The following is a 23,614-nucleotide window of genomic DNA, read 5'->3' as shown; positions in this document are numbered from 1 at the left end:
TTAACTCTTTGATGTATTGAATGTTGTTTGTGCTTCAGAGGACAACAACACCCGAGTGTTGTTTGAGAGGGTCCTGTCTTCCGGGCAGATTTCCCCGGAGAAATCCACGTGAGTTTAACAGCACATCTAAAATGTGATTCTCCTGTTTACAGTCAAACTGGGATTTGCATATGAGTATAGTATGGAGATTTTGTATCAGCAAGTAGTGTATTGATACCAATTTTTTTAATGTTTTGTATCATGTATTGAACATGAACCTTAATAGAATCTTATCGTATCACAAGGGTTTCTGTTAATTACATAAATACAACTCCTGTGAGTGTAGATTTGGCTGTGTTGGAGTTAATTCAGGGGTGAGAATCTTCTGCAGATCCATGGCTCCTCGAAATTCCACGAATTTAAGTGTCCACAAATTTGTTAAAATCTGATGGCTTCAAGGGGGGCCAAGCCAACCTGACCCCCCATAAACACCCCAAAATTATGGACCACGCTCCATTGAATAATAGTTTCAGTTGAAAACGAAAATGTCCATTCTCATCTCTGTTAAATAACCTCATCCCTAAAAGAAATGTAAATCCATATTTTGATGACATTTGAGGGATTCATTTAGTGGATCAACGGAAAGTAGCTGAATGTTCATACATACTCACTACCCCAGTCACTGGTGTAGACAGGACATGTCAAAGGTCATGGCCATCAGCAGTCAGTACCGTATGTGCCCACCCTGGGAGTCTAGAACTGCCTGACATCTCCAACCCATGGAGGCAAGGAGGTTAGGAATCAGACTGACTGACTGACTTGGAATGTTGGCTGACTCGGCACGGCACGGCACAGAGTGCCAGTTTCAGCTGCGTCACCCCTGTCTATCTAGCTCATCCCATAAATACCTGCAGAATTTCATCTCGTCCCATACACCAGGCCTTTTCTGGGACAGTTAATTCGTAATCCTTCATAGCTTGTTGGTTATAGTGAGTTAGTGAGTGAGTATGGTTTTACGCCGCTGTTAGCAATATTCCAGCAATATCACAGCGGGGGACACCAGAAATGGGCTTCACACATTGTACCCATCTGGGGAATCGAACCCGGGTCTTCGGCATGACGAGCGATTGCTCCAACCACTAGGCTACCCCACCGCCCCTTGTTGGTTATAGGGGCAGTGGGGAAACTCAGTGGTAAACTGGTCATTTGTACATTGAAGGCAGAGGTTCACTTCCTCAAGTCCATTTCTGGTGTCCTCTCTTCGTGGTACTGATGGAATATTGTTGTGTAAAACCATGCCGGCTCACTCACTTACTTACTCTAACACTCAACCTCCCACCGGCCCATCAGTCATTCTCCCAACCCCACTCTCACTCACGCATTTACATCAAACACCCACCCACGAACTCATTCACTCTCCCACCCATCCACTCACCCACCCACGGACCCATCACTCATTCACCCGACCCCAATCTCACTTACTCACATATTGTTTATTGTTTAACTATGTACTACACAGAGAGATCTGGAGCAAGTTCCTTGCCTTCGAGTCGGCAGTTGGAGACCTTGCCAGTATCCTGAAGGTGGAGAAGAGGAGAGCTCAGGCCATCGAGAAGGTAAACTACTACTGACAGTCCCACACAGTGTGCTTCAGACTCTTGCTTATGCTCTTGGTAAAAAAGTAGTAGTATCATGCATATTAAGATTAAGTATAAGCTCACAGTTATTTCATATACAATATGGGGGCACAGGTGGCCCAGTGGTCTAAGGAACCGTGATTCGCTGTGCGTGTGCAGAGTTGCGTCCCTTGGGTATGCCAGAAACTTATGATTGTGGGTACGAATCTGGGTTCGCCCCGATTATGTTTCTAGGTTTGTCAGCACCATACCCGTGCTCGTGGGTTTCACCAAAGTGGTAAACGTCTAAGACCTGCTTCACTTCGGGCTTTCCTCCCACATTAACTGACATATAACTGATATAACTGGAATAATGTTAAAAGCGGCGTTAAACCCAACTCACTCACTCACCTTTTCAAATATTGATTTTCCAATATATAGTTTCACATGAGTCAAATTTACAGTATACTTTTTCTGTCAACTGTCATAGCTGAACACATAGAGATCAGTAGAGCTAGGAAGATTTAGACTTGCAGACTTCCACCCACCGTCCCCCAACCATGACTTAACCCTGGCTACAAACAGGGCCAGGCCCGAGACAAGTAAATCTTATCCTGTGACAACTTTAATGGTTAACAACCCTGCACCTGGCAGCCAGCAGTGAAAGATGATATTGTACTCAGAAGAAGTTAAGGACCACCCTATTCTTCATTTTACTATAGTTAAATCTGTCTAAGTTATGAGGTGAGATGAGGTGAAATTGGGTTTAACGTCACATCCAAGATTATTGCACTTATATAGCGACGTGCATGTACGTGTGTGTGTGTGGCTGCTTGTACTAGACCGGATGCCAATTTATAGTGCTAGCCCACTGAGATACCATGCCGCAGTTTAACATGAATACCCCACTCAGACACAGTATACTGACTCCCAGCCGACCAGTCCTTGCTTTAACCCCTTAATGCCAAGCGCCAGACAGGGTAACAACAAGTACCATCTTATAACGTCTTTTGGTATGATGCGGCGGGGGATCGAACCCCGGACCTTCCGCTCTCTGGGCGGACGCTCTACCACTAGACCACGGAGGCGGTCGTCTTAGTTATGAAAGAATGGGGTGGTCCTTAACTTCTTTTTAGTAGTATATATCAATGACCCTATTGACATGAACAAGAAACGTTATTGTTGTGAAAGAACTACTAATGTGTATGTGTAATAATTACACGAGGATATGGTTCTAACTGGCAGCATTATTTCAGTGTTTTGTTCACTCAGTGTAAGTGAAGAAAGTTGAGGCGTTTTGATGTTTGAGTGATGTTACCTTGTTTTCCCTAGGTCCAGGAATTCGAGGAGAAGGAGACGGCCCTGCTGATAGACCGCTACAAGTACCTGGATCTGCTGCCCTGCTCGGAGCGGGAGCTGGAGTCCCTGGGCTACTGGGTAGGTTGTACTCTCTCTTCCACCCCTAGGATAATCCTCTTGTATGTCGGATGTGTGTGTGTCTGCAGGACCTGGTCAAGCCCCATGTTGTACTCTCTCTTCCACCCCTAGGATAATCCTCTTGTGTGTCGGATGTGTGTGTGTCTACAGGACCTGTCCAATCTCCATGTAGCACTAGATTAAGATAGTCCTCTTGTATGTCGGATGTGTGTGTGTCTACAGGACCTGTCCAATCTCCATGTAGCACTAGATTAAGATAGTCCTCTTGTATGTCGGATGTGTGTGTGTCTACAGGACCTGTCTAATCTCCATGTGGCACTAGATAGATAATCTTCTTGTATATCGGATGTGTTTGTGTGTGTCTACAGGACCTGTCCAGTCTCCATGTAGCACTAGATTAAGATAATGCTCTTGTATGTCGGATGTTTGTGTGTCTACAGGACCTGGCCAAACACCATGTTGCACTAGATTAAGATAATCCTCTTGTATGTCGGATGTTTGTGTGTCTACAGGACCTGGCCAAACACCACGTGGTTCAGATGCCACTGAGTGGTGTGAAGAAGGTGATGCGTCATATGAACTCCGACGATGAAGACTCTCGCAGACCACACTACCCAAAGCCAGATGTTGAACAGATGTTACCTTTCAAACCAAAGTCAATAGTTCGTAAGTGTCTACATATATGTCTGGGTATGGAGATATGTTGGCCTTGAGGTGATCGGGAAAATGAACCAACATCATGCTTCTGTAGCTATAGTGAAGACCAACCAGTGTCATACTACTGTAGCTATAGTGAAGACCAACCAATGTCATACTACTATAGCTATAGTGAAGACCAACCAACATCATGCTTCTGTAGCTATAGTGAAGACCAACCAGTGTCATACTACTGTAGCTATAGTGAAGACCAACCAGTGTCATACTACTATAGCTATAGTGAAGACCAACCAGTATCATACTACCGTAGCTATAGTGAAGACCAACCAGTGTCATACTACTATAGCTATAGTGAAGACCAACCAGTGTCATACTACTGTAGCTATAGTGAAGACCAACCAGTGTCATACTACTATAGCTATAGTGAAGACCAACCAGTGTCATACTACTGTAGCTATAGTGAAGACCAACCAATGTCATACTACTGTAGCTATAGTGAAGACCAACCAGTGTCATACTACTATAGCTATAGTGAAGACCAACCAATGTCATACTACTGTAGCTATAGTGAAGACCAACCAGTGTCATACTACCATGGCTATAGTGAAGACCAACCAGTGTCATACTACCATAGCTATAGTGAAGACCAACCAGTGTCATACTACCATAGCTATAGTGAAGACCAACCAGTGTCATACTACTGTAGCTATAGTGAAGACCAACCAGTGTCATACTACCATAGCTATAGTGAAGACCAACCAATGTCATACTACTGTAGCTATAGTAAAAACCAACCAATGTCATACTACCATAGCTATAGTGAAGACCAACCAGTGTCATACTACCATAGCTATAGTGAAGACCAACCAATGTCATACTACCATAACACCTGTGAAGATCCAGATTAAAATAAGTCTCCAGCAACCCATGCTTGTCGTAAAAGGCGACTATGCTTGCCATAAGCGACTAACGGGATCGGGTGGTACGGCTCGCTGACTTGGCTGATGCATGTCATCGTATCCTAATTGCGTGGATCGATACTCATGATGTGAATCACCGGATTGTCTGGTCCAGACTCGATTATTTACAGACTGCCATCATAAAGCTGGAATATTGCTGAGTGCAAACAAACACACTACCATAGCAATAGTGAAGCCCATGGTTCTGTATGGAATGGCCCAATATATTGTCCTATTTTAGTTTGTATATTTTTTTTATCAAATGTTGAGTTGAGCCTTTAATCAACCATCTTCCTTTCTGAGCCGTGTTCTTCTTTAAGTACACATTAGTTTCTCTCTTTGCAGCCATCGGTGCTCACCCAATACCAGGTGGGGTGTTCCCACCTCCCCCGGAGGCAGCTGACCTCATCTCCACGCTACCCCCACCTGACTGCTTCCATGTGAGTTGCCAGGGTTCACAATTAACATAGTCCATAGTTTTGTTCAGAAAGGACCAGTGACATTTCCTTGTGGACTACCACTTTTACCATGAGATAGATGGCTACTCTGTAGCAGGACTAGTGACATTTCCTTGTGGACTTTTACCATTAGGTAGATGGCCACTCTGTAGCAGGACCAGTGACATTTCCTTGTGGACTACCACTTTCACCATTAGGTAGATGGCCACTGTAGCAGGACCAGTGACATTTCCTTGTGGACTACCACTTTCACCATTAGATAGATGGCCACTCTGTAGCAGGACCAGTGACATTTCCTTGTGGACTACCACTTTAATCATTAGATAGATGGCCACTCTGTAGCAGGACCAGTGACATTTCCTTGTGGACTACCACTTTCACCATTAGATAGATGGCCACTGTAGCAGGACTAGTGACATTCCTGTGGACTACCACTTTTACCATTAGGTAGATGGCCACTCTGTAGCAGGACCAGTGACATTCCTTGTGGACTACCACTTTCACCATTAGGTAGATGGCCACTCTGTAGCAGGACTAGTGACATTCTTGTGGACTACCACTTTTACCATTAGATAGATGACAGCTCTGTAGCAGGACTAGTGGCATTTCCTTGTGGACTACCACTTTCACCAAGACCCCACTCAGACAGTTTACCGACGCCAGCCCTTCTTTCATCCCCTCAATGCCGAGAGCCAGCAAGAGTTACATACTATCTATTAACCACTTTTGGTATGACACAGCCAGAGATGTAACCACCACCCTCTGGGCAAACACTCCATCCACTACACGACGGAGAATGTCCAGCGGTATAAAGCAGAGATGTATTGACGATGTATTCTTAGTTATGTGTTATTTAATTTGATGTATTTTGTGACTATGGATATTTGTTTTGAGTTTCATGATACCCTCCTCTCCTTTCAGGGCCCATTTGTCGTCATTGATAAGTTCTTTGAACATATGAAGAAGTTGAAATTACCTGAAGGTGAGTGCTTTTTAGTGATCGCATTGATTTTTTTGTGATTTTTTTTTACAGAACTTCATTAAATTTATGAGTTTGGCACTCAGTTATACATTACTTCTAATGTTGTCTGCAAACGTCTTCATGAATCTAGCCTTGTCTGTATGCAGGTCTCATGTACAGGTCATGTAATCTAGCCTTGTCTGTACGCAGGTGTACAGGTCATGTAATCTAGTCTTGTCTGTATGCAGGTCTCTTGTACAGGTCATGTAATCTAGCCTTGTCTGTATGCAGGTCTCGTGTACAGGTCATGTAATCTAGCCTTGTCTGTATGCAGGTCTCGTGTACAGGTCATGTAATCTGGCCTTGTCTGTACGCAGGTGTACAGGTCATGTAATCTGGCCTTGTCTGTACGCAGGTGTACAGGTCATGTAATCTAGCCTTGTCTGTACGCAGTTGTACAGGTCATGTAATCTAGCCTTGTCTGTATGCAGGTCTCATGTACACATCATGTAATCTAGCCTTGTCTGTACGCAGGTGTACAGGTCATGTAATCTAGTCTTGTCTGTATGCAGGTCTCGTGTACAGGTCATGTAATCTAGCCTTGTCTGTATGCAGGTCTCGTGTGCAGGTCATGTAATCTAGCCTTGTCTGTATGCAGGTCTCGTGTACAGGTCATGTAATCTGGCCTTGTCTGTATGCAGGTGTACAGGTCATGTAATCTAGCCTTGTCTGTATGCAGGTCTCGTGTACAGGTCATGTAATCTGGCCTTGTCTGTACGCAGATGTACAGGTCATGTAATCTAGCCTTGTCTGTATGCAGGTCTCATGTACAGGTCATGTAATCTAGCCTTGTCTGTACGCAGGCGTACAGGTCATGTAATCTAGTCTTGTCTGTATGCAGGTGTACAGGTCATGTAATCTAGCCTTGTCCGTATGCAGGTCTCGTGTACAGGTCATGTAATCTAGCCTTGTCCGTATGCAGGTCTCGTGTACACATCATGTAATCTAGCCTTGTCTGTACGCAGGTCCTGTAGGGGTACACAATGGTGTGGATGGCCATGTCAAGATTGACGCAGGGACACAATTCTCCATCGACATTGCCAGCGGGATGCGCAAGCGGAAGTTGAATGATGAGGAGAGCGATGAGGAGCAACCCACCGAGATGACAGCCCCCGTCAACGACATCTACCGCAGTCGGCAGCAGAAGAAAGTCAAATAGTCCATGTAATCAGCTTCCAGTTCGGTGCACCCAGGACACTTGTCAACAACATGGTCGCTGGATCTGTCTAGTTGTCAGTGAAAAACACAAAGCATTTCAGATTTGTCTCCAGTTTCTTCATGATGATTGTATGCCAGCAAAACCACCGGCAGTAGGTCTGTTATCAAGCAATGGTTTGCCACTTGATTATCAACAGGCCGGCCACCTTGATTGTCCAGAGTATTTGTTACTGCAGTCTAAAACACCATTCGCTCAATCCACAAGTTTTGACGAATGAGAGTTTGGTTGTACTGAAGACTTTAAAGACTTTAAACTTTTCAATGGTGGGTTGTCTTCAGCCATTCATTTTCTTCTCCATTCAATGATTATTTTGCTACCTTTATTTCGAGTCTTGTATCATCAGTAGTTTAACTACCTCAGTGAACTGGAAGTAGAGACAAAGGACAGCCCCCTAATTGTGGTAGGAATCCAGTCCACAACAGCAACCTTGACCGTAAGTTAGTACTTTGCTGTTATAAGTATTGGATGCAGGACCGAAGCTATCCCACAATGCTGTCAAAGAAGGCTGGGTATTATACACGTCAAGTAGGGCTGTATTGGGAACCCTGGGTACTAGGCTTGGGTGGGTACTGGCTAGGACTGGGGTACCCACAGGACTATCTGGACCTGTGGCCACGTGATATATTATTTTATGGCAGAAATTCACTATAACTGCATAGTTACTCTACAAGTCAACAATGTTCGCATTTCTTTCTGACAATGCACGCTTTCTTTCTGACTTTTATATGATTGAATAAAATCAAAGCTTCAGTCAATTTCATTGAATGCGCGACCAGATTGTTTTTCTAACTACTTTTTGCCAACAATTTGGCCTTGTAAACAGGTGTGTATTGTTAACAAGGGCATATGTATGCCACCTGTATCTGAATGTCAATGTACCACTGGCACTTAGCAGCGATCTAGTTGTCATGGAGATGTTGTTAAGGAGACATGTTTGTTATGGGGATATGGTTGTCAGGGAGATGCGTTTGTAATGTTGACAGATTGTCAGGGAGATCTGGTTATCAACCTGATAGGTTGTCATGGAGATGCTGTTGTCAGGGAGACGGTGTTGCAATGTAGCTGCTGATGGTAGAGCAGCCTGTGTGTGATGTCATCATTGTTGTTGGACATTGAAAAGTGAGGGATATATACCGGGATATATAAGTTTTTGTCAATTCACTTTAAGCTGTTACATCAACATATGAAAATTATGACAAGTTTTTCTTCATATGTGCTCAACATATTTTAATATGGGAAATGGTGAGAGGTCAAACAAATAGTTTTCATCTTTATCAAAATTGTTTATCCCACCGTCACCACTCGCCCCTTTCCGTAACTGCAAGAAGACTCGTCCCCCTATCAATGAATGTTATGTGTAGAAATACGACAAACCAATCAGAATGCGTGTATGATTTCGAGTTCTTTGTCAAATAATCCCTCAGAAATAATTTTTGATTTTACACGTCTTGCATCTAAAAATATACCCAAGACACAGTTAAATGTGTTCAATCATACTGTATAATTCTGCACGTCCCGATGTGCTTTAAATTGCATCTGAAATATATATAATATATGGGGAAATATATGTGAACCATTACTCAACGAGTTGACAATTGTTTTAGGTACGTCCGTTTGCGCTAAGACAGAACCCAGTCGCAAAAATGTCCATGAGAGGGCCACGAGTAGCTATTCGGCTTGTCCCGGAATAACACAAGTTGGTCATGAATGTTGTTTCTCCTTCACCGAAAAGGGAGGTCACTCTAATAGGGGCTTCACAACTCTAATATGTACACAATGTGTTAGACAAGATCTGATCACACAAAAACACTTTTGAAGGAAGAACAAAAGTTGGAAGCCTTATAATGTTTTCCCACCTACTGACAAGAAGAAAAATCCATGTACCGAGAAATAACAATCATAGTGAACAATAAGACAATACTTTGTCAGATGGTGTATGTCAGACGACGGATTGTTCCCCATGTTGGATGAACCCAAGTTACCATATTCAATGTTATAATTAAATGAAATAGGAAGAAAATAGATACCATACATTTCCTGATATGAAATTTCTTGACAAAACATGAATTCTTTGTGATAGTGCAGTGCTCAAAGTAACCCGGTTTAGCCGGTGTGTTAGGGGAGATAATCCATGTTCCTGTCATGTCAGTATTGATGTTCCTGTACTCCATATAGACTGAGCATTCACAGATGCACACCCAGTGTCACAGCTGGCTGAATAGATGTCTGTTAGACACACCTAGACTGTGGATCATTGCTCATGCTGTCAACCACTTCTTGATCCAGACTTGATTATTTGCAGGTCGCTGGAATAATCTGGGTTGTAAAACAACATGCATTCACTCATCTCAGCGTGTAGTTGACAAGTTAGCTTCACAGAGTCGGTAGATCTTTATAGGACTGCCATCTATGTCATACCTTTCTCTCAATTTGTATATATGTAAAAGTGTTATGACATGTTGGTAAGATTTTCTATTAGAAGATGAAGATTTCATTCATGCATTTATTTCATCTGAAATATTTTATTTGATTCTTCACACGATCCCTTATTGACTTCATTGTGGGATTTGTGAACCAGCCAGTAGCCATGGTAACTGTTTGTAAATATGTCGTGGTGATATTAGTCATGATAGTGCATATTGTATTATATTATCTAGACATGTTTTAAAATGATATTGATGGCTACTTGTATGATGTCTTGACTAAGTCAAATAAAGTATTTTGACACAAATTATGTTCGTCTTATTATTAAGATCTCTGTGGGGATTTCCAGGGTAGAATAGCCACCGTTGCTGAAATGATTGTGTCATCATAACCCCATAACATCGTAGGAGTGAGTGAGTGAGTATGGTTTTATGCCGTTTTTTGCAAATTTCCAACAATATCACAGCGAGGGACACCACAATTAGGCTTCACACATTGCACCCATGTGGGGATTTGAACCTGGGTCTTCGTCATGACAAACGAACGCTTTAACCACTAGGCTAGCTCACCGCCCCGACATCAAGGGATCATTTATTGCTCGTACAGGTCTCAAGATGTTTACCACTTTAGTGGAATACACGAGCACGGGTATGGTGCTGACAAACCTTGAAACATAATCAGAGCAAAGCTGGGATTCAATCCCATGATCATAAGTTGATGGCATGCCTAAGGGAAGCAACTCCACCTGCCATGATATACATGTACCTGAAATTATGTTGTAGTCAACCCTCATGTGAAGACCTTAGGATCATAAGTAAAACTGTCCTTTTCACTAGTTTATCACTTAGAGTAGCCATTGTACATCTAAATAGTGCATTAATATCATACCATTCATATAGTATTGTCCGATAATCATGGTGAGAAGTTAGCAATTCTGTCCAAGAAGGGCCTGAGTCCAGGGAATTATTTCTAGAAACATGTCAAATTTCTCCAATTTGAGCAACATTCAAATGTAAAAACAGTCCTCAATAGAAAGCTTATGTTGCTTGGCACCTGTTGAATAAACAAATTCTGACTGGGTCTTTCTACACCTACGGGTATGTGCAGGAGTTAGACCATCTTCTCATCTGTTGACCACAACACCATGCAGACATTAAAGATACAAATGTTAACCCTCATTGACTGCGTAATGTCATTGGATTGTCTGGTCCCGAATTATTTGCATGCTACCATCATATAGCTTGACTATAGCTGTCAACATTAAATACAAGTTATTTAGTGACAAGCTTTTTGTATTGTTAGCTGTTTAATGCAAGACGGCTATATATCAACAATACTTTGGGTAATCGATGTCGGAGAAAATTACTGAGTAAAAAAATAAACCACTGCAATGACAAACCTTTTAATAAATATACAAGTACATGTTTTAATGGAAATGAACATAATTATATCATGGATGATATTTCTGCGTGATGGTAATGCAGATCCTCACACTCTCCATGCAGAGCGTGAAATAGGTTCATGAGCTATGTACAAGAGTTGAGGACCTCATCATTTGGTCGCAGCATATTTGATCTCATCGAAAGCTTTCCTGGCCTTCCTCAATTCCTCACTCATAAGGAGCAGTTCCTTGACCCTGGAGTACTTCTTGGGGTCCTTTCTGATGAGGAATATGATATCCTCCACTTGTATCCTGCCAGGACGGCCAGTCTCCATCGCCTTCTTTGTCTGAAATATAGGCGGAGATTAGCTGCGATATCGTAGCTATGTACTGCTCCAATATTACTAATCTAATCGTCACTAATACATCACCATGAATACTTTATGATGTTCTGGCAGAGTCTGATGCTGACTTTGCACCAGCCTTCACAAGTTGTTAGAGTGCACAATAAGGAATATTGTGAAAAAAATCGTAAGGGAATATCTGGGGTTTGAAAACAGAACTATTACATCCTGGAATGGCTGACAGGTTGCAAATCTCACCATCTCTGGGATGTACTCGATGACCAGATCTTCCAGGAGGTCCACTGACTCGGTGTAAGGATTCTGGTCATCTCCAAACCCATACATCATACAGCGCACTGGAACAATCAAATCATTACATCATACAGCGCACTGGAACAATCAAATCATTACATCATACAGCACACTGGAACAATCAAATCATTACATCATACAGCGCACTGAAACAATCAAATCATTACATCATACAGCGCACTGGAACAATCAAATCATTACATCATACAGCGCACTGAAACAATCAAATCATTACATCATACAGCGCACTGGAACAATCAAATCATATAGCGCACTGGAATAATCAAATCATTACATCATACAGCGCAATGGAACAATCAAATCATTACATCATACAGCGCACTGGAACAATCAAATCATTACATCATACAGCGCACTGGAACAATCAAATCATTACATCATACAGCGCACTGGAACAATCAAATCATTACATCATACAGCGCACTGGAACAATCAAATCATTACATCATACAGCGCACTGGAACAATCAAATCAAAGTCATACAGCGCACTGGAACAATCAAATCATTACATCATACAGCGCACTGGAATAATCAAATCATATAGCGCACTGGAATAATCAAATCATTACATCATACAGCGCACTGGAACAATCAAATCATATAGCGCACTGGAATAATCAAATCAAAGTCATACAGCGCACTGGAACAATCAAATCATTACATCATACAGCGCACTGGAACAATCAAATCATTACATCATACAGCGCACTGGAACAATCAAATCATATAGCGCACTGGAATAATCAAATCATTACATCATACAGCGCAATGGAACAATCAAATCATTACATCATACAGCGCACTGGAACAATCAAATCATTACATCATACAGCGCACTGAAACAATCAAATCATTACATCATACAGCGCACTGAAACAATCAAATCATTACATCATACAGCGCACTGGAACAATCAAATCATTACATCATACAGCGCACTGGAACAATCAAATCATATAGCGCACTGGAATAATCAAATCATTACATCATACAGCGCACTGGAACAATCAAATCATACAGCGCACTGGAATAATCAAATCATTACATCATTCAGCGCACTGGAACAATCAAATCAAAGTCATACAGCGCACTGGAACAATCAAATCATTACATCATACAGCGCACTGGAACAATCAAATCATTACATCATACAGCGCACTGGAACAATCAAATCATTACATCATACAGCGCACTGGAACAATCAAATCATATAGCGCACTGGAATAATCAAATCATTACATCATACAGCGCACTGGAACAATCAAATCATACAGCGCACTGGAATAATCAAATCATTACATCATATAGCGCACTGGAACAATCAAATCAAAGTCATACAGCGCACTGGAACAATCAAATCATATAGCGCACTGGAATAATCAAATCATTACATCATACAGCGCACTGGAACAATCAAATCATTACATCATACAGCGCACTGGAACAATCAAATCATTACATCATACAGCGCACTGGAACAATCAAATCATATAGCGCACTGGAATAATCAAATCATTACATCATACAGCGCACTGGAACAATCAAATCATACAGCGCACTGGAATAATCAAATCATTACATCATTCAGCGCACTGGAACAATCAAATCAAAGTCATACAGTGCTATTCTATTCTGAAGACGCACCCATCAACTTGGGGCTGTCCCTAGCCCTTGACTTTGAAGTGTTTGGGAATAATTATGAAGTTTCAATCTCATTTCCAACACATTCTTGTATTTGTAACACCATAGACATGATAAACTCACATTCTTTTGAAAATATTTTCTTCCTTTTTTCAAGTGGTGTATCTTCCTCAACATCCTCCTCTTCAAACTGTAAACATATGTAGATAGTTGTCAGCATCCTCTGTTTACATGACATTCATCATATTTCTGCACCATCAGTTATCTATCCTGTTCATCACTCAAATTATATCACGATTGGTCAGTTTTGCCTTTTGCACAACAAAGATTACTAAGTGCTAAGGAAGCACCTTATCTGTAAGCCATAAATATTCTATATTAATTCAGTTTAATGAAAGTAAGAGCTCTTTAGTTGGACAACATGTCAAACATGCTCCAACTTACCCCATGGTATTTAGCTCTGTGGTGTTATAGATACCAAATCTTACCTATCTCTGATTTACATGTATTTGCTCTCGTGAAAATGACATCACAATTCAAAGTGAACAGTAAATTATGTTTTGTGATTACAGCAATAGAAACAAAGTGTTCTAGTCCACCAGTCCTTATAATGATAACATATAGAAAACCCCTTAAAATGGCACATTTCTACGAGTCCTTATGATACCTTAACTATTGGGCAGTTTGGCAAGGACTACAAGACTAGTGCGAATTTCTAATGCTGGATTAGATAGTTATAGCATGTATTCGGATGTGTTATTCCTCCCTCCTATCACTGGGCCTCTGAGCTGATATCTCCAGCTATTCAAACATGCTATTATTCTAAAACTCAGCGCTGAACATATAAATTATGATTCCAGCTCATGATATTAACATGTCAATATTAGATCTTCATGTATGTGAGCAAGTTCTTAGTTTAACAACATGCTGCTTGAGCAAACGGTCCTGTTCCTGACATTATTTCATCCAATCAAAGGGAGCATCAAACTCCTCACGTGATGACTGAAAGGACAATGTGATCACATCCATCTCTGTTGATGCCTTACAATAAACATACCTCTGCACCTGGCTCCTTCTCACTCTCGGCCATTTCTAAGTAGTGGGCAGTTCTCTGAAAGAAACCAATAAATTAATATTAAACTATGTACAAGATTAGATGCATGTGAAATGATTTTGTTCAAACTCAAATTCAGGCTGTTTCATTCAGTGTTTGTTCGTATTATTAAGAGACCATGGGCCTATAGTACATGTAATACCAATGGGTGTATAAAAAATCATAAAGTAACACATTCGTAACGTCTCAGGTTATTAGCCAGCAATACATACACTGACAGTTTTTTGTTATTCCTACATTGTTACCTGACATTTAACCAAACAAATTTCTGTATACTCGAATAATGGATAAAATATTTATCAATGAACTGTTTCCTGAGTTCAACACACAACGGACATATTAGTCAGAAATGATATTCATTTTCTTCCAGAGCTCCAGATAAGCTGCGTATCTGCGTAAAATACGCATCAGAAATGCAGAAATACGCACTGAGATAAAATTCAAGCGTATCAAATACGCAAGGAACATTACAGATACACTACAAAAATAAAACTTGTGCGTATCAACAAAATATTGTGAAGTAACCCTGCGTATTCGATTAGCAAATCAAACTTATTTTGAAATTATATGCGGACATTCCGTCAACCTTGCCAAACTCCACGATGACAGTTACATCATGATCATTTGCCACACACTCTCTTGTGGAAGTATCGCGGTATTTTTGAGTCCTATAAACATGATAAAGCTCTCGAACCCACACGACAACAGTTTGCAGGGACTATATGAAGTGTTTTTAAATATTTAACTTAAATACCCACATGTGTAAAAACTAGTGGGTAACAGAAATTTGAATACCCAGATAGAATTACTGATACCCAATGATTTTAAAATGCATGAGTAAAATACCCACAACACCAAAAGCTTATCTAGAGCTCTGTCTAGAGTCCTTAAATCACAAAACTGACAAATTCTATGTTCTCTTCAGATCCCAGTATGTCTTTCCCTCTCAGTGAAGAGTGAGTGAGTGAGTATGATTTTATGAGTATCAATATTCCAGCAATATCACGGCAGGGGACACCAAAAATGACCTTCACACATTGTATCCATGTTGGGAATTGAACCCGAGTCTTCAGCGTGACGAGCAAACACTTTAACCACTAGGCTACCCGACCGCCCTCTCGCTGAAGAGTTCATGTAAGCTTCATCTGAATTTTGGAAGTGCTATTGGAATTTGTTTTAGTGTTAAATAAATATTGCTCTCAACACAAACTGTTTTTAAAAAGGGAATCAGTGATAGTTTACTGGACTGTGTTACTAGCAACAGCACATGAAAATATACAAGCCGTGTAACAATGGTGGTTAAAAGCACATTTCCCGGTTTCAATGAATAACCACTTAATTATTAAAACAGACAAATTCTTAAATGATTGTGTTGAAGAAACAATAACATAAAACTGGGTCCTGCTTCACCCAATAATCCAGACTTCAGTTTATGATAATATGGATAAATGAGGATACCTATTACGTCATCAATATGGATATATATTGTAAACAGCGTGAAGCGTGTGCTGTTTAGATGGAAACACAGTCCATCCAAATACCTCAAGATAGGGCATATAATTTATGCAATTACGTATCAATTCGTCTTCGACTGGATCAGAAAATATTGATATACACGGGTTCTATTGCGATACATGTTTATTGGTTTATCATGCACCCCTAGTTTCCCATGTTATCATATTGATGCACATGATACATGTCTGCTGTTATACATGATCCCCACGGTTAGACTGCATTTACAGTTAGAAAACAATGTAATCATCATCAGTTAAGATGCTTTCTTTTCTTTATTAGGGCTGTAAACTAAAAGACAAATTGATTTCGGGACTTTTGGGGAAACTCTTTTCCTGTTGTCTTTTCTAAGTTAAAACCCCATAAACAATTGAACAAGGACTAATATAAGGTAGAAAATTACACCATTTCAGTTGTTTTCTACTTGTTTGCCTAAAAAGACAATCAGACAACAAGGTAAATTTAGATTGACATTACAAACTAACCAGAAAACAAAATATTATTTTAGTATGGTTGGTCTGGCAGTTCCAGACCATTGACATTTAGAGGAACGTGTTGATTTTACCAAAATCTAGTTACCCAATACATCTTTTTTACTTAATCCACAAGTTTGAAATGAGCTATGGACTAGCTGGACCAATTTTAACTTCTTCAAGTGGGACTTAGAAGTTGGTTTGAAGAAGGGAGATAGTTCTATGGATATACAACTTCTTCAATCAGTCAATCAATTCGTATAAGGCCTTAGGCAATGTTTCTTGCTTGATAACAGTGTAAGAATGGTTAGTATCTACACCGAAACATCGCATTCATTGTAATATAGAAGTTGTATATCCATAGAACTATCTCCCTTTTTCATTACCAATGATGTCTACACCTGCTCCCAAAGTGTCATGCTATTTTCTAAAGATGAATGACATAGCATAATCAAATTATTCTATATCATAACTATCTTCCCGAGGCAAGAGAGTTAACTGACTTTATAAGTCCAGTTTCCACCCTTGCCGAACTAGGCTGGAATTCCTGGGCTCGATCGTAGTGCCACCAGTGGCTATTACGAGTTTTGTCCCTTCTATGCCTCTCCTATGGACCAATCAGATTCCACCGCTCGTATTTGCTTCAAACAAAATGGCGGTCGATCAAGACGATCTGATCGATAATCAAGATCTATATTGTAATAAAACAGGTCTTCATCCCAAAGTGCATCAAATCATGTGAGTACCTGGATTAAGAACATGAAAAGATTTGGAAAATTTCTTTTGACAACGAGCATGTGACGAGTTGGCTGTGCACGTTTTCCAAATCTTGCAATCGACCGAAATCTGCATGACAGTTTACAAACCGGATTTCGATTTTGTTGTGCGATTGTGATTGGACTATGCATAGACTCGTTAGTCCAGCCAAACTAACTCCATAATACCAGCCTAGTTCGGCAAGGGTGGAAACTGGACTTTTATAGTCAGTTAACTCTCTTGCCTCGGGAAGATGTATCATAACATGAACTTGATGATGAAGTGATAAAGCCTGAAACGCACACAAGATCATCAAAGATACAGCGTTTCAGGATTACAATTCATGCCAAATCATGATAACATGGCAGCGTCTTAGACCTCATTTATGACATGTTTTATTGTTGTGACAAGAGTCATTACAAGCTTCACCGCATCTATGACATCAATGTACTCAAAGTTCATTGCAAGATGTTAATATTCTATCATGATAACACCATGTATTAAACATGATGAATGTGACATAGATAGGCCTAATGTGTCATGTGTGTTGAACATTGCGAGAAACACCTAATCAGCAAATCTATATAAATGCGCCATAATTAAGCTAAAAAGATGGACTGATCATTGACGAAATAAGAATTATGCTGGTTTGTCTTTGAAAAAAAATCACGATTTCATCCATATTTCTTCATGAAGATGCCTTACTTCGCCTATGTGAATATTGTTGTAAAGAGAAACGCTACAGAAATATTACTTTCAGTCAGCTATCTGGGAACATGTACAAAATATTCACAATAAATACAGAATTTCAAAGACAAATACCTGTACCCCAAGCACCTGCTACCGGAAGTTGCTTAAATGCGGACAGATCATAATATTCTCCACATTCGCCGCCAGAGGGCATTTTCGATATTGGAATGGTTTATCTGCCATAGAGCGCTTGCGCTCATCGCGTAACTTTGTGCATTCGCTAGTACGACAGGGTACCAGTCTATTTTCGACATTTATCTATATGCGCTTAGCCTCTATCAGCTGACGATAAACAAATGATATAATATATTAAATCGATTTAATAACACCGATGAATACTTTAATCATGCAGCAAGGAAGAAAAGGATATTGCACATTTTGTTTCGCGAATCTGTGGGTGTTCCAGTACGGTGTGTATCCGGTTAACTCAGTTCCCAAGGGACGTAACTCTGAACAACCTTTGCTGAAACACGGCTTACGAAACGTGAGTTGCAAGGACGAAGTTGGCTGTGTGATATCATATATAGCTCAACAATGCCAGACGAAAAAGGTGGAGAAAAGAAACTGAAGCCATGCTGCGCTTGCCCAGAGACCAAGAAAGTTCGAGATCAATGGTAGGTTTGATTCACTCAGCCATGATGTATCGTTAGACATTTATTACAGTTTAAGTCATTTGCCCTTGATATGTACGGTGGACACTAATGCCAGTGAAATATATATCTACGTACATGTGAACGTTTTTCATTAACGCCAGATTTTACCAGAGAGAATGTTTGTCTTGGAGATCCACGGTGGAGTCGTATTTAGTCTTTCACGGGTGAAGTTAAGTTATTTTATGTCAGTGTGGATAAGTTAGCCTGTCGTCTTTATTACACTGACATCCTTCGAACGAGGATGGATATTCGTGTAGTTCCGTGTTTTAGAGAATTATCTAGTATTTTAAACACTCTCATTGTAAGTTCCCATGTCAGGCAAATTGGTGAAAGTGTGTTATTTTGTTCCTTCCCCAAAATATATAATTACATTACTTGGTTGTAGTCACTCCAGCTTGATAAACAGCATGAGAATCTATATCAAAGCGTTGCAAAATGCAATAAAGCAGAAGTTGTTTTCAATAAAGTTGTATGTTTTCTTATTAATCATTTCATGATAAGCATGGCGTTATCAGTGATTAAGACATATTTTCTTTAGGCCAGAAATGCTTTATAGCTTGGATTCAGTGTAAAATAAACATGCTTTGTCATTGTATTCAGGGTACAAAAAAATAATATTATCTTTTTCTTGATCACTAGTGCTAGTAGAATCACTTTATCTCTGTCATGTTGAGTAATTAGTACACAAGTAAAAGGCTTATAGCTAGCTGATTCAGTATCAATTAATGTCTTTATTTTTTGCAGCATAATTGAGAAGGGAGAAGATCAGTGTGGGAATCTGATTGAGAAACACAAAGAATGTATGAGAAGCCTTGGTTTTAAAATCTGACGAAGGTGAGAATGAGATGACTAGAAATAAAAGCACTTTATAATACCAGATTCCATTTTTAGCTCACCAGAACCGAAGGTCCAAATGTGAACTTATTGTGCTTATTATAGGCTGTTGTCTGTTCATACAGACATCTGATCAGAATTGGCTGGAGGAGTGTGCCTGAATGTTTAACATGTTTAAGGGATATCTAGATCTAGCTCTGTAATGTTAGGACACAAAATTGTTGAAGGGATTAAGATAAAACAAATGAACATGGTGAAGTTTTGGATTTTTTTATGGACTAAAAAAGTATTGCTATCTTTGTAAAATTGATAAAACTATATTCAGTCATGAAAAATGTTTAAACATCGTCATCGCAAACACACAATTGCTAAGAAATGATATTTTGGTGGGATATGCAGCACTGCACATGCTAAGATCATGTATTGAGAATAAGACTTTTTTCTTAAAATTAAAATGGCATACAGTCAAGTAATGATGTGTCGAACTTTGATGTGTCAAACTTATGGTTGTCTCGTAGTAAAAGCTTGGTCCCTGGGTGTTCATTCTTTATTCATCATTTTTGGTTGTGTCAAAACTTGGATAACTCAAAGTATTTACGTTGGTCCCTTCAACTTCAACACAACAGTGTATGACTGTATTTGTTTTAGAATATTACAATGGTCAGGCTGAATGTTTGTTGTTAAACAGCATTCAGCAGTATTCAAGCTATCAGACAGTGGCCTGTAAATAATGAAGTCTGACCAGACAATGCAGTGATTGATAGTATGAGCAACAGTGCCAACTATCCTTTCTGTCAGTGTATGATATCAACCAAGTCTGACATAGGAAGTTGGGGACCTATGCTGGGGATCGCTTAATCTATATGAAAACTCAAGTGTCTTACAGGCCCTTTCATATGCACTCATTAATGTCATGTGAAGTTTCAAGAATTTTACAATGGGTCATACTGTCATAAGGACCACATTAAACAACCAATAAGCTGCCACGCTTTCTTTTGGCCTTTTTTGAAAATTGGTTTACAGGTCCTCCGACCGAAAATAATGAGAAAATGGAATAAAATTAAATTTATCATTTTTTACAAGTGTTTTTTTATCCCAACAGCAGTGGTGACCCAAAAAACATTTGTTTTACAGCAAAAAGCTTTCTAGAATGTTGCAACGCAGTAACGAGATGACTTTGCCATCAAACTTTGCTTCTGTGCAGAAGGAATCGCTTCTGCAATGATTTATATGACAATGCAGTGTTGACTGTAAGGGTCAGTAACTCCCGCCATATCCGGGAACATTGCCTTGTCATGTTGGAATTTTTAATATTTTTTTCCTTACCAAACCAATTTTTGGGGGTAAAAATCTGTAAACCAACAAAAGATGACCTTACTAAGTGGCTAAAGATTTCACTATATTGTACAACATTCAGCTCAGCAACAGTTCCTTGGTGCCATTGTTTTTTATTGTTGCTCCCTGACTATTTGTTGTTGACTTATCATTTGGGTAAATATAGCCACAATTCAGTTATTAAGTGGCAGTATGCCCAAAAGCCTTGAACAATACACCTACTGCGAAACAAACTTAAGAAAAATGTGTGTGAACCCCCATCATGGGTCAGTGGGCTTTGCAGGTGAAGCAGAAGAATCCATTTCTTCTGATCAGGGAGAAGGAATGTGACGCTGTGCACATGGACTTCATGTTCTGTGTATATTTCACAATGCGTCAACTCAACACATGCTCTGTCGCTGTTCACAATAGTGGATTGATTGGAAAGGATTAGCTCTGTTCAATTGATGCATAGCAATCTTCCTGTGAAGATCCGGGGTAGAATAGGTCTTCAGCAACCCATGCTTGCTGTAAAAGGCGACTATGCTTGTCGTAAGAGGCGACTTACGGGATCGGGTGGTCAGGCTCACTGACTTGGTTGATGCATGTCATCTTATCCCAGTTGCGTGGATTGATGCTCAAGATGTCAATCACCGGATGGTCTGGTCCAGACTCGATTATTTGCAGACCCCCCGTCATCATGGTCATATAGCTGGAATATTGCTGAGTGCGGCGTTAAACAACAAACCAACAAACAAACAAATATAGCAATCAGATTTGTTTGTCCCACAGAAATCATCTTCAGAAATATTTGTAATGTCAGACTCTCAATTAGGACCACAATGCTGAAAGATGTTTAACCATGTTTTACCTGTTAACTATTAATAAAAGTTTTTAAATATAATTTTTGTTTCAGTGCCAGTTTTGCGTGTCTGTTCATCGGAAGCTAGTGAGTGAACAAGGCCATTGGTCAGGAAGGGACTCCAGTTCTCATTCTGGAGATGGCAAATCATATTGTTTTTTATCTGTTTACAATTTGTTTGTCTGAATCATATTTGTAAATAAACGCCCTCCACATGAATCTCAAGACTTGTGTTGGTTGCTGATAATGTAATCTAAGGCATTTTGTTCTGTAACCGTGACAATGGTCAGAGTGCTTGAATCATGTCTTCCACTGAAACAAAATTTACACTGAATCTATCTTTTAGGGATAAAGAAAACAAAAAAGAGAAATATTGCTAATGCTAGTAGGCCTATGTGTTGGCCAAAAAGTTGTGATACAGGTATTTGTATCGTGATACTTATTGCGATATATATTGGGAGCTGAAGTGTTTGATACTGATTGTACAGGTCATATTTATGTACACATTAAAGTACCGTATTCGACGTATCAAGCACCCAGGACGCTCTCAAAATTAAAAATAGTGGGCTCTTATTAGAATAAAATTTTGGTGAGAAAACACAGAGTTGAAAGATCCTAAATTTTGCGGTTAATGCTGACAGCCTGTAATGATACAAAAGAAAAGTCTGTGCGTACGCCACAGATATATTTTCCTGAATTTAATTGCCCATAATTAAGGGTGCATATAACACACGAGTGCGTATTATACACGAATAAATAAATCTTGTGTACATTGATCAATCAGAAGGAATTGTGATTGTACACCAGCCAGTATAATGGCAAATATTGCCGTTGGCGTTTATTAGAGCAGGGCGCTTATTACGTCGAATACGGTATATATTATGATGTCAAAGTCAGCATGATCAGTCATTACCATTTTGAAGTCATGGATACAGGGGAGATAACATGAGAGAAAACTCATCTCCACGTTTCCACCCTTCTGTAAATCAATTTCAAAATTTGCATTCACTGATGCACGACACAATAGGGAAGTAATTGTTGAAGCTCACAATTCACAGCCTGATTCTGTCTAATGGTAGAGCATCCGTCGGTCAGGGGTTTGATCCCCAGCCACATCATATCAAAATACGTTAAAAGATGGTACTTGTTGTTACCCTGCCTGGTACACGGCACTAGGGGATAAAACAAGGACTGGTCAGTTTACTGTGTCTGAGGGTATTCTGTGGCATGTATCTCCGCGGGCTAGCACTATGAAATTGGCATTAGTCCGGACGAGGACAAGCAGTCATGTGCATGCACATTGCATTATTATGCGTGCAATAATCTTGGACGTGACGTGACGTTATACTTCATTTCGCCTTTACCTCACAATTCACTTTCACTGACCCACAACACAGTGGGAAAGTGCTTGTTGAACCTCACAATCCTCATTCACTGACACACGACACGATAGGGAAGTGCTTGTTGAACTTCACAATTCACAATTTGTATGGCCAACGTAATACATGTATTGCTGAAAGCTGTCTGAGGCTGAACAATCTTGCATAGCATCTGTGGAGCACCACTGTACAGTGTATGGGTGTATGCAGCATCTGTGGAGCACCACTGTACAGTGTATGGGTGTATGCAGCATCTGTGGAGCACCACTGTACAGTGCATGGGTGTATGCAGCATCTGTGGAGCACCACTGTACAGTGTATAGGTGTATACAGCATCTGTGGAGCACCACTGTACAGTGTATGGGTGTATACAGCATCTGTATCTGTAGAGTGGTGCTCCACAGATGCTGCATACACCCATACACTGTACAGTGGTGCTCCACAGATGCTGCATACACCCATACACTGTACAGTGGTGCTCCACAGATGCTGCATAC

The 23,614-nt window shown here is 40.2% G+C and overlaps 2 protein-coding genes across 2 annotated transcripts in view; one reads left to right on the top strand and one right to left on the bottom strand.

Annotated features, from left to right (window-relative positions):
* LOC124145256 (cleavage stimulation factor subunit 3-like) overlaps positions 1–8,766 on the top strand; it is a 53,367-nt gene extending 44,601 nt beyond the window's left edge. The window contains exons 15-21 of the mRNA XM_048383616.1: positions 39–108; positions 1,499–1,595; positions 2,928–3,032; positions 3,545–3,698; positions 4,994–5,088; positions 6,028–6,088; positions 7,093–8,766. Coding sequence (XP_048239573.1) covers positions 39–108; positions 1,499–1,595; positions 2,928–3,032; positions 3,545–3,698; positions 4,994–5,088; positions 6,028–6,088; positions 7,093–7,286 — 776 coding nt within the window. The 3' untranslated portion in view covers positions 7,287–8,766. The remainder of the gene's footprint in view (positions 1–38; positions 109–1,498; positions 1,596–2,927; positions 3,033–3,544; positions 3,699–4,993; positions 5,089–6,027; positions 6,089–7,092) is intronic.
* A 2,390-nt stretch (positions 8,767–11,156) lies between these two features.
* LOC124145254 (transcription initiation factor TFIID subunit 13-like) lies at positions 11,157–18,230 on the bottom strand. Its single transcript, XM_046514996.2, has 5 exons — positions 18,148–18,230; positions 14,528–14,581; positions 13,594–13,660; positions 11,754–11,851; positions 11,157–11,498 (listed from the first exon to the last, which is right to left on the bottom strand). Exons 2-5 carry the CDS (start codon positions 14,558–14,560, stop codon positions 11,322–11,324), a joined length of 375 nt encoding a protein of 124 aa, XP_046370952.2. The 5' UTR covers positions 14,561–14,581; positions 18,148–18,230; the 3' UTR covers positions 11,157–11,321.
* Between the last annotated feature and the right edge of the window lie 5,384 nt (positions 18,231–23,614).

Source organism: Haliotis rufescens, unplaced genomic scaffold (assembly GCF_023055435.1).
Source record: "Haliotis rufescens isolate VD_foot unplaced genomic scaffold, xgHalRufe1.0.p SCAF_5, whole genome shotgun sequence".
NCBI lineage: Eukaryota > Metazoa > Mollusca > Gastropoda > Lepetellida > Haliotidae > Haliotis > Haliotis rufescens.
Note: the sequence above shows the minus strand (reverse complement) of the source record. Positions and strands in the feature narration are given on the sequence as shown.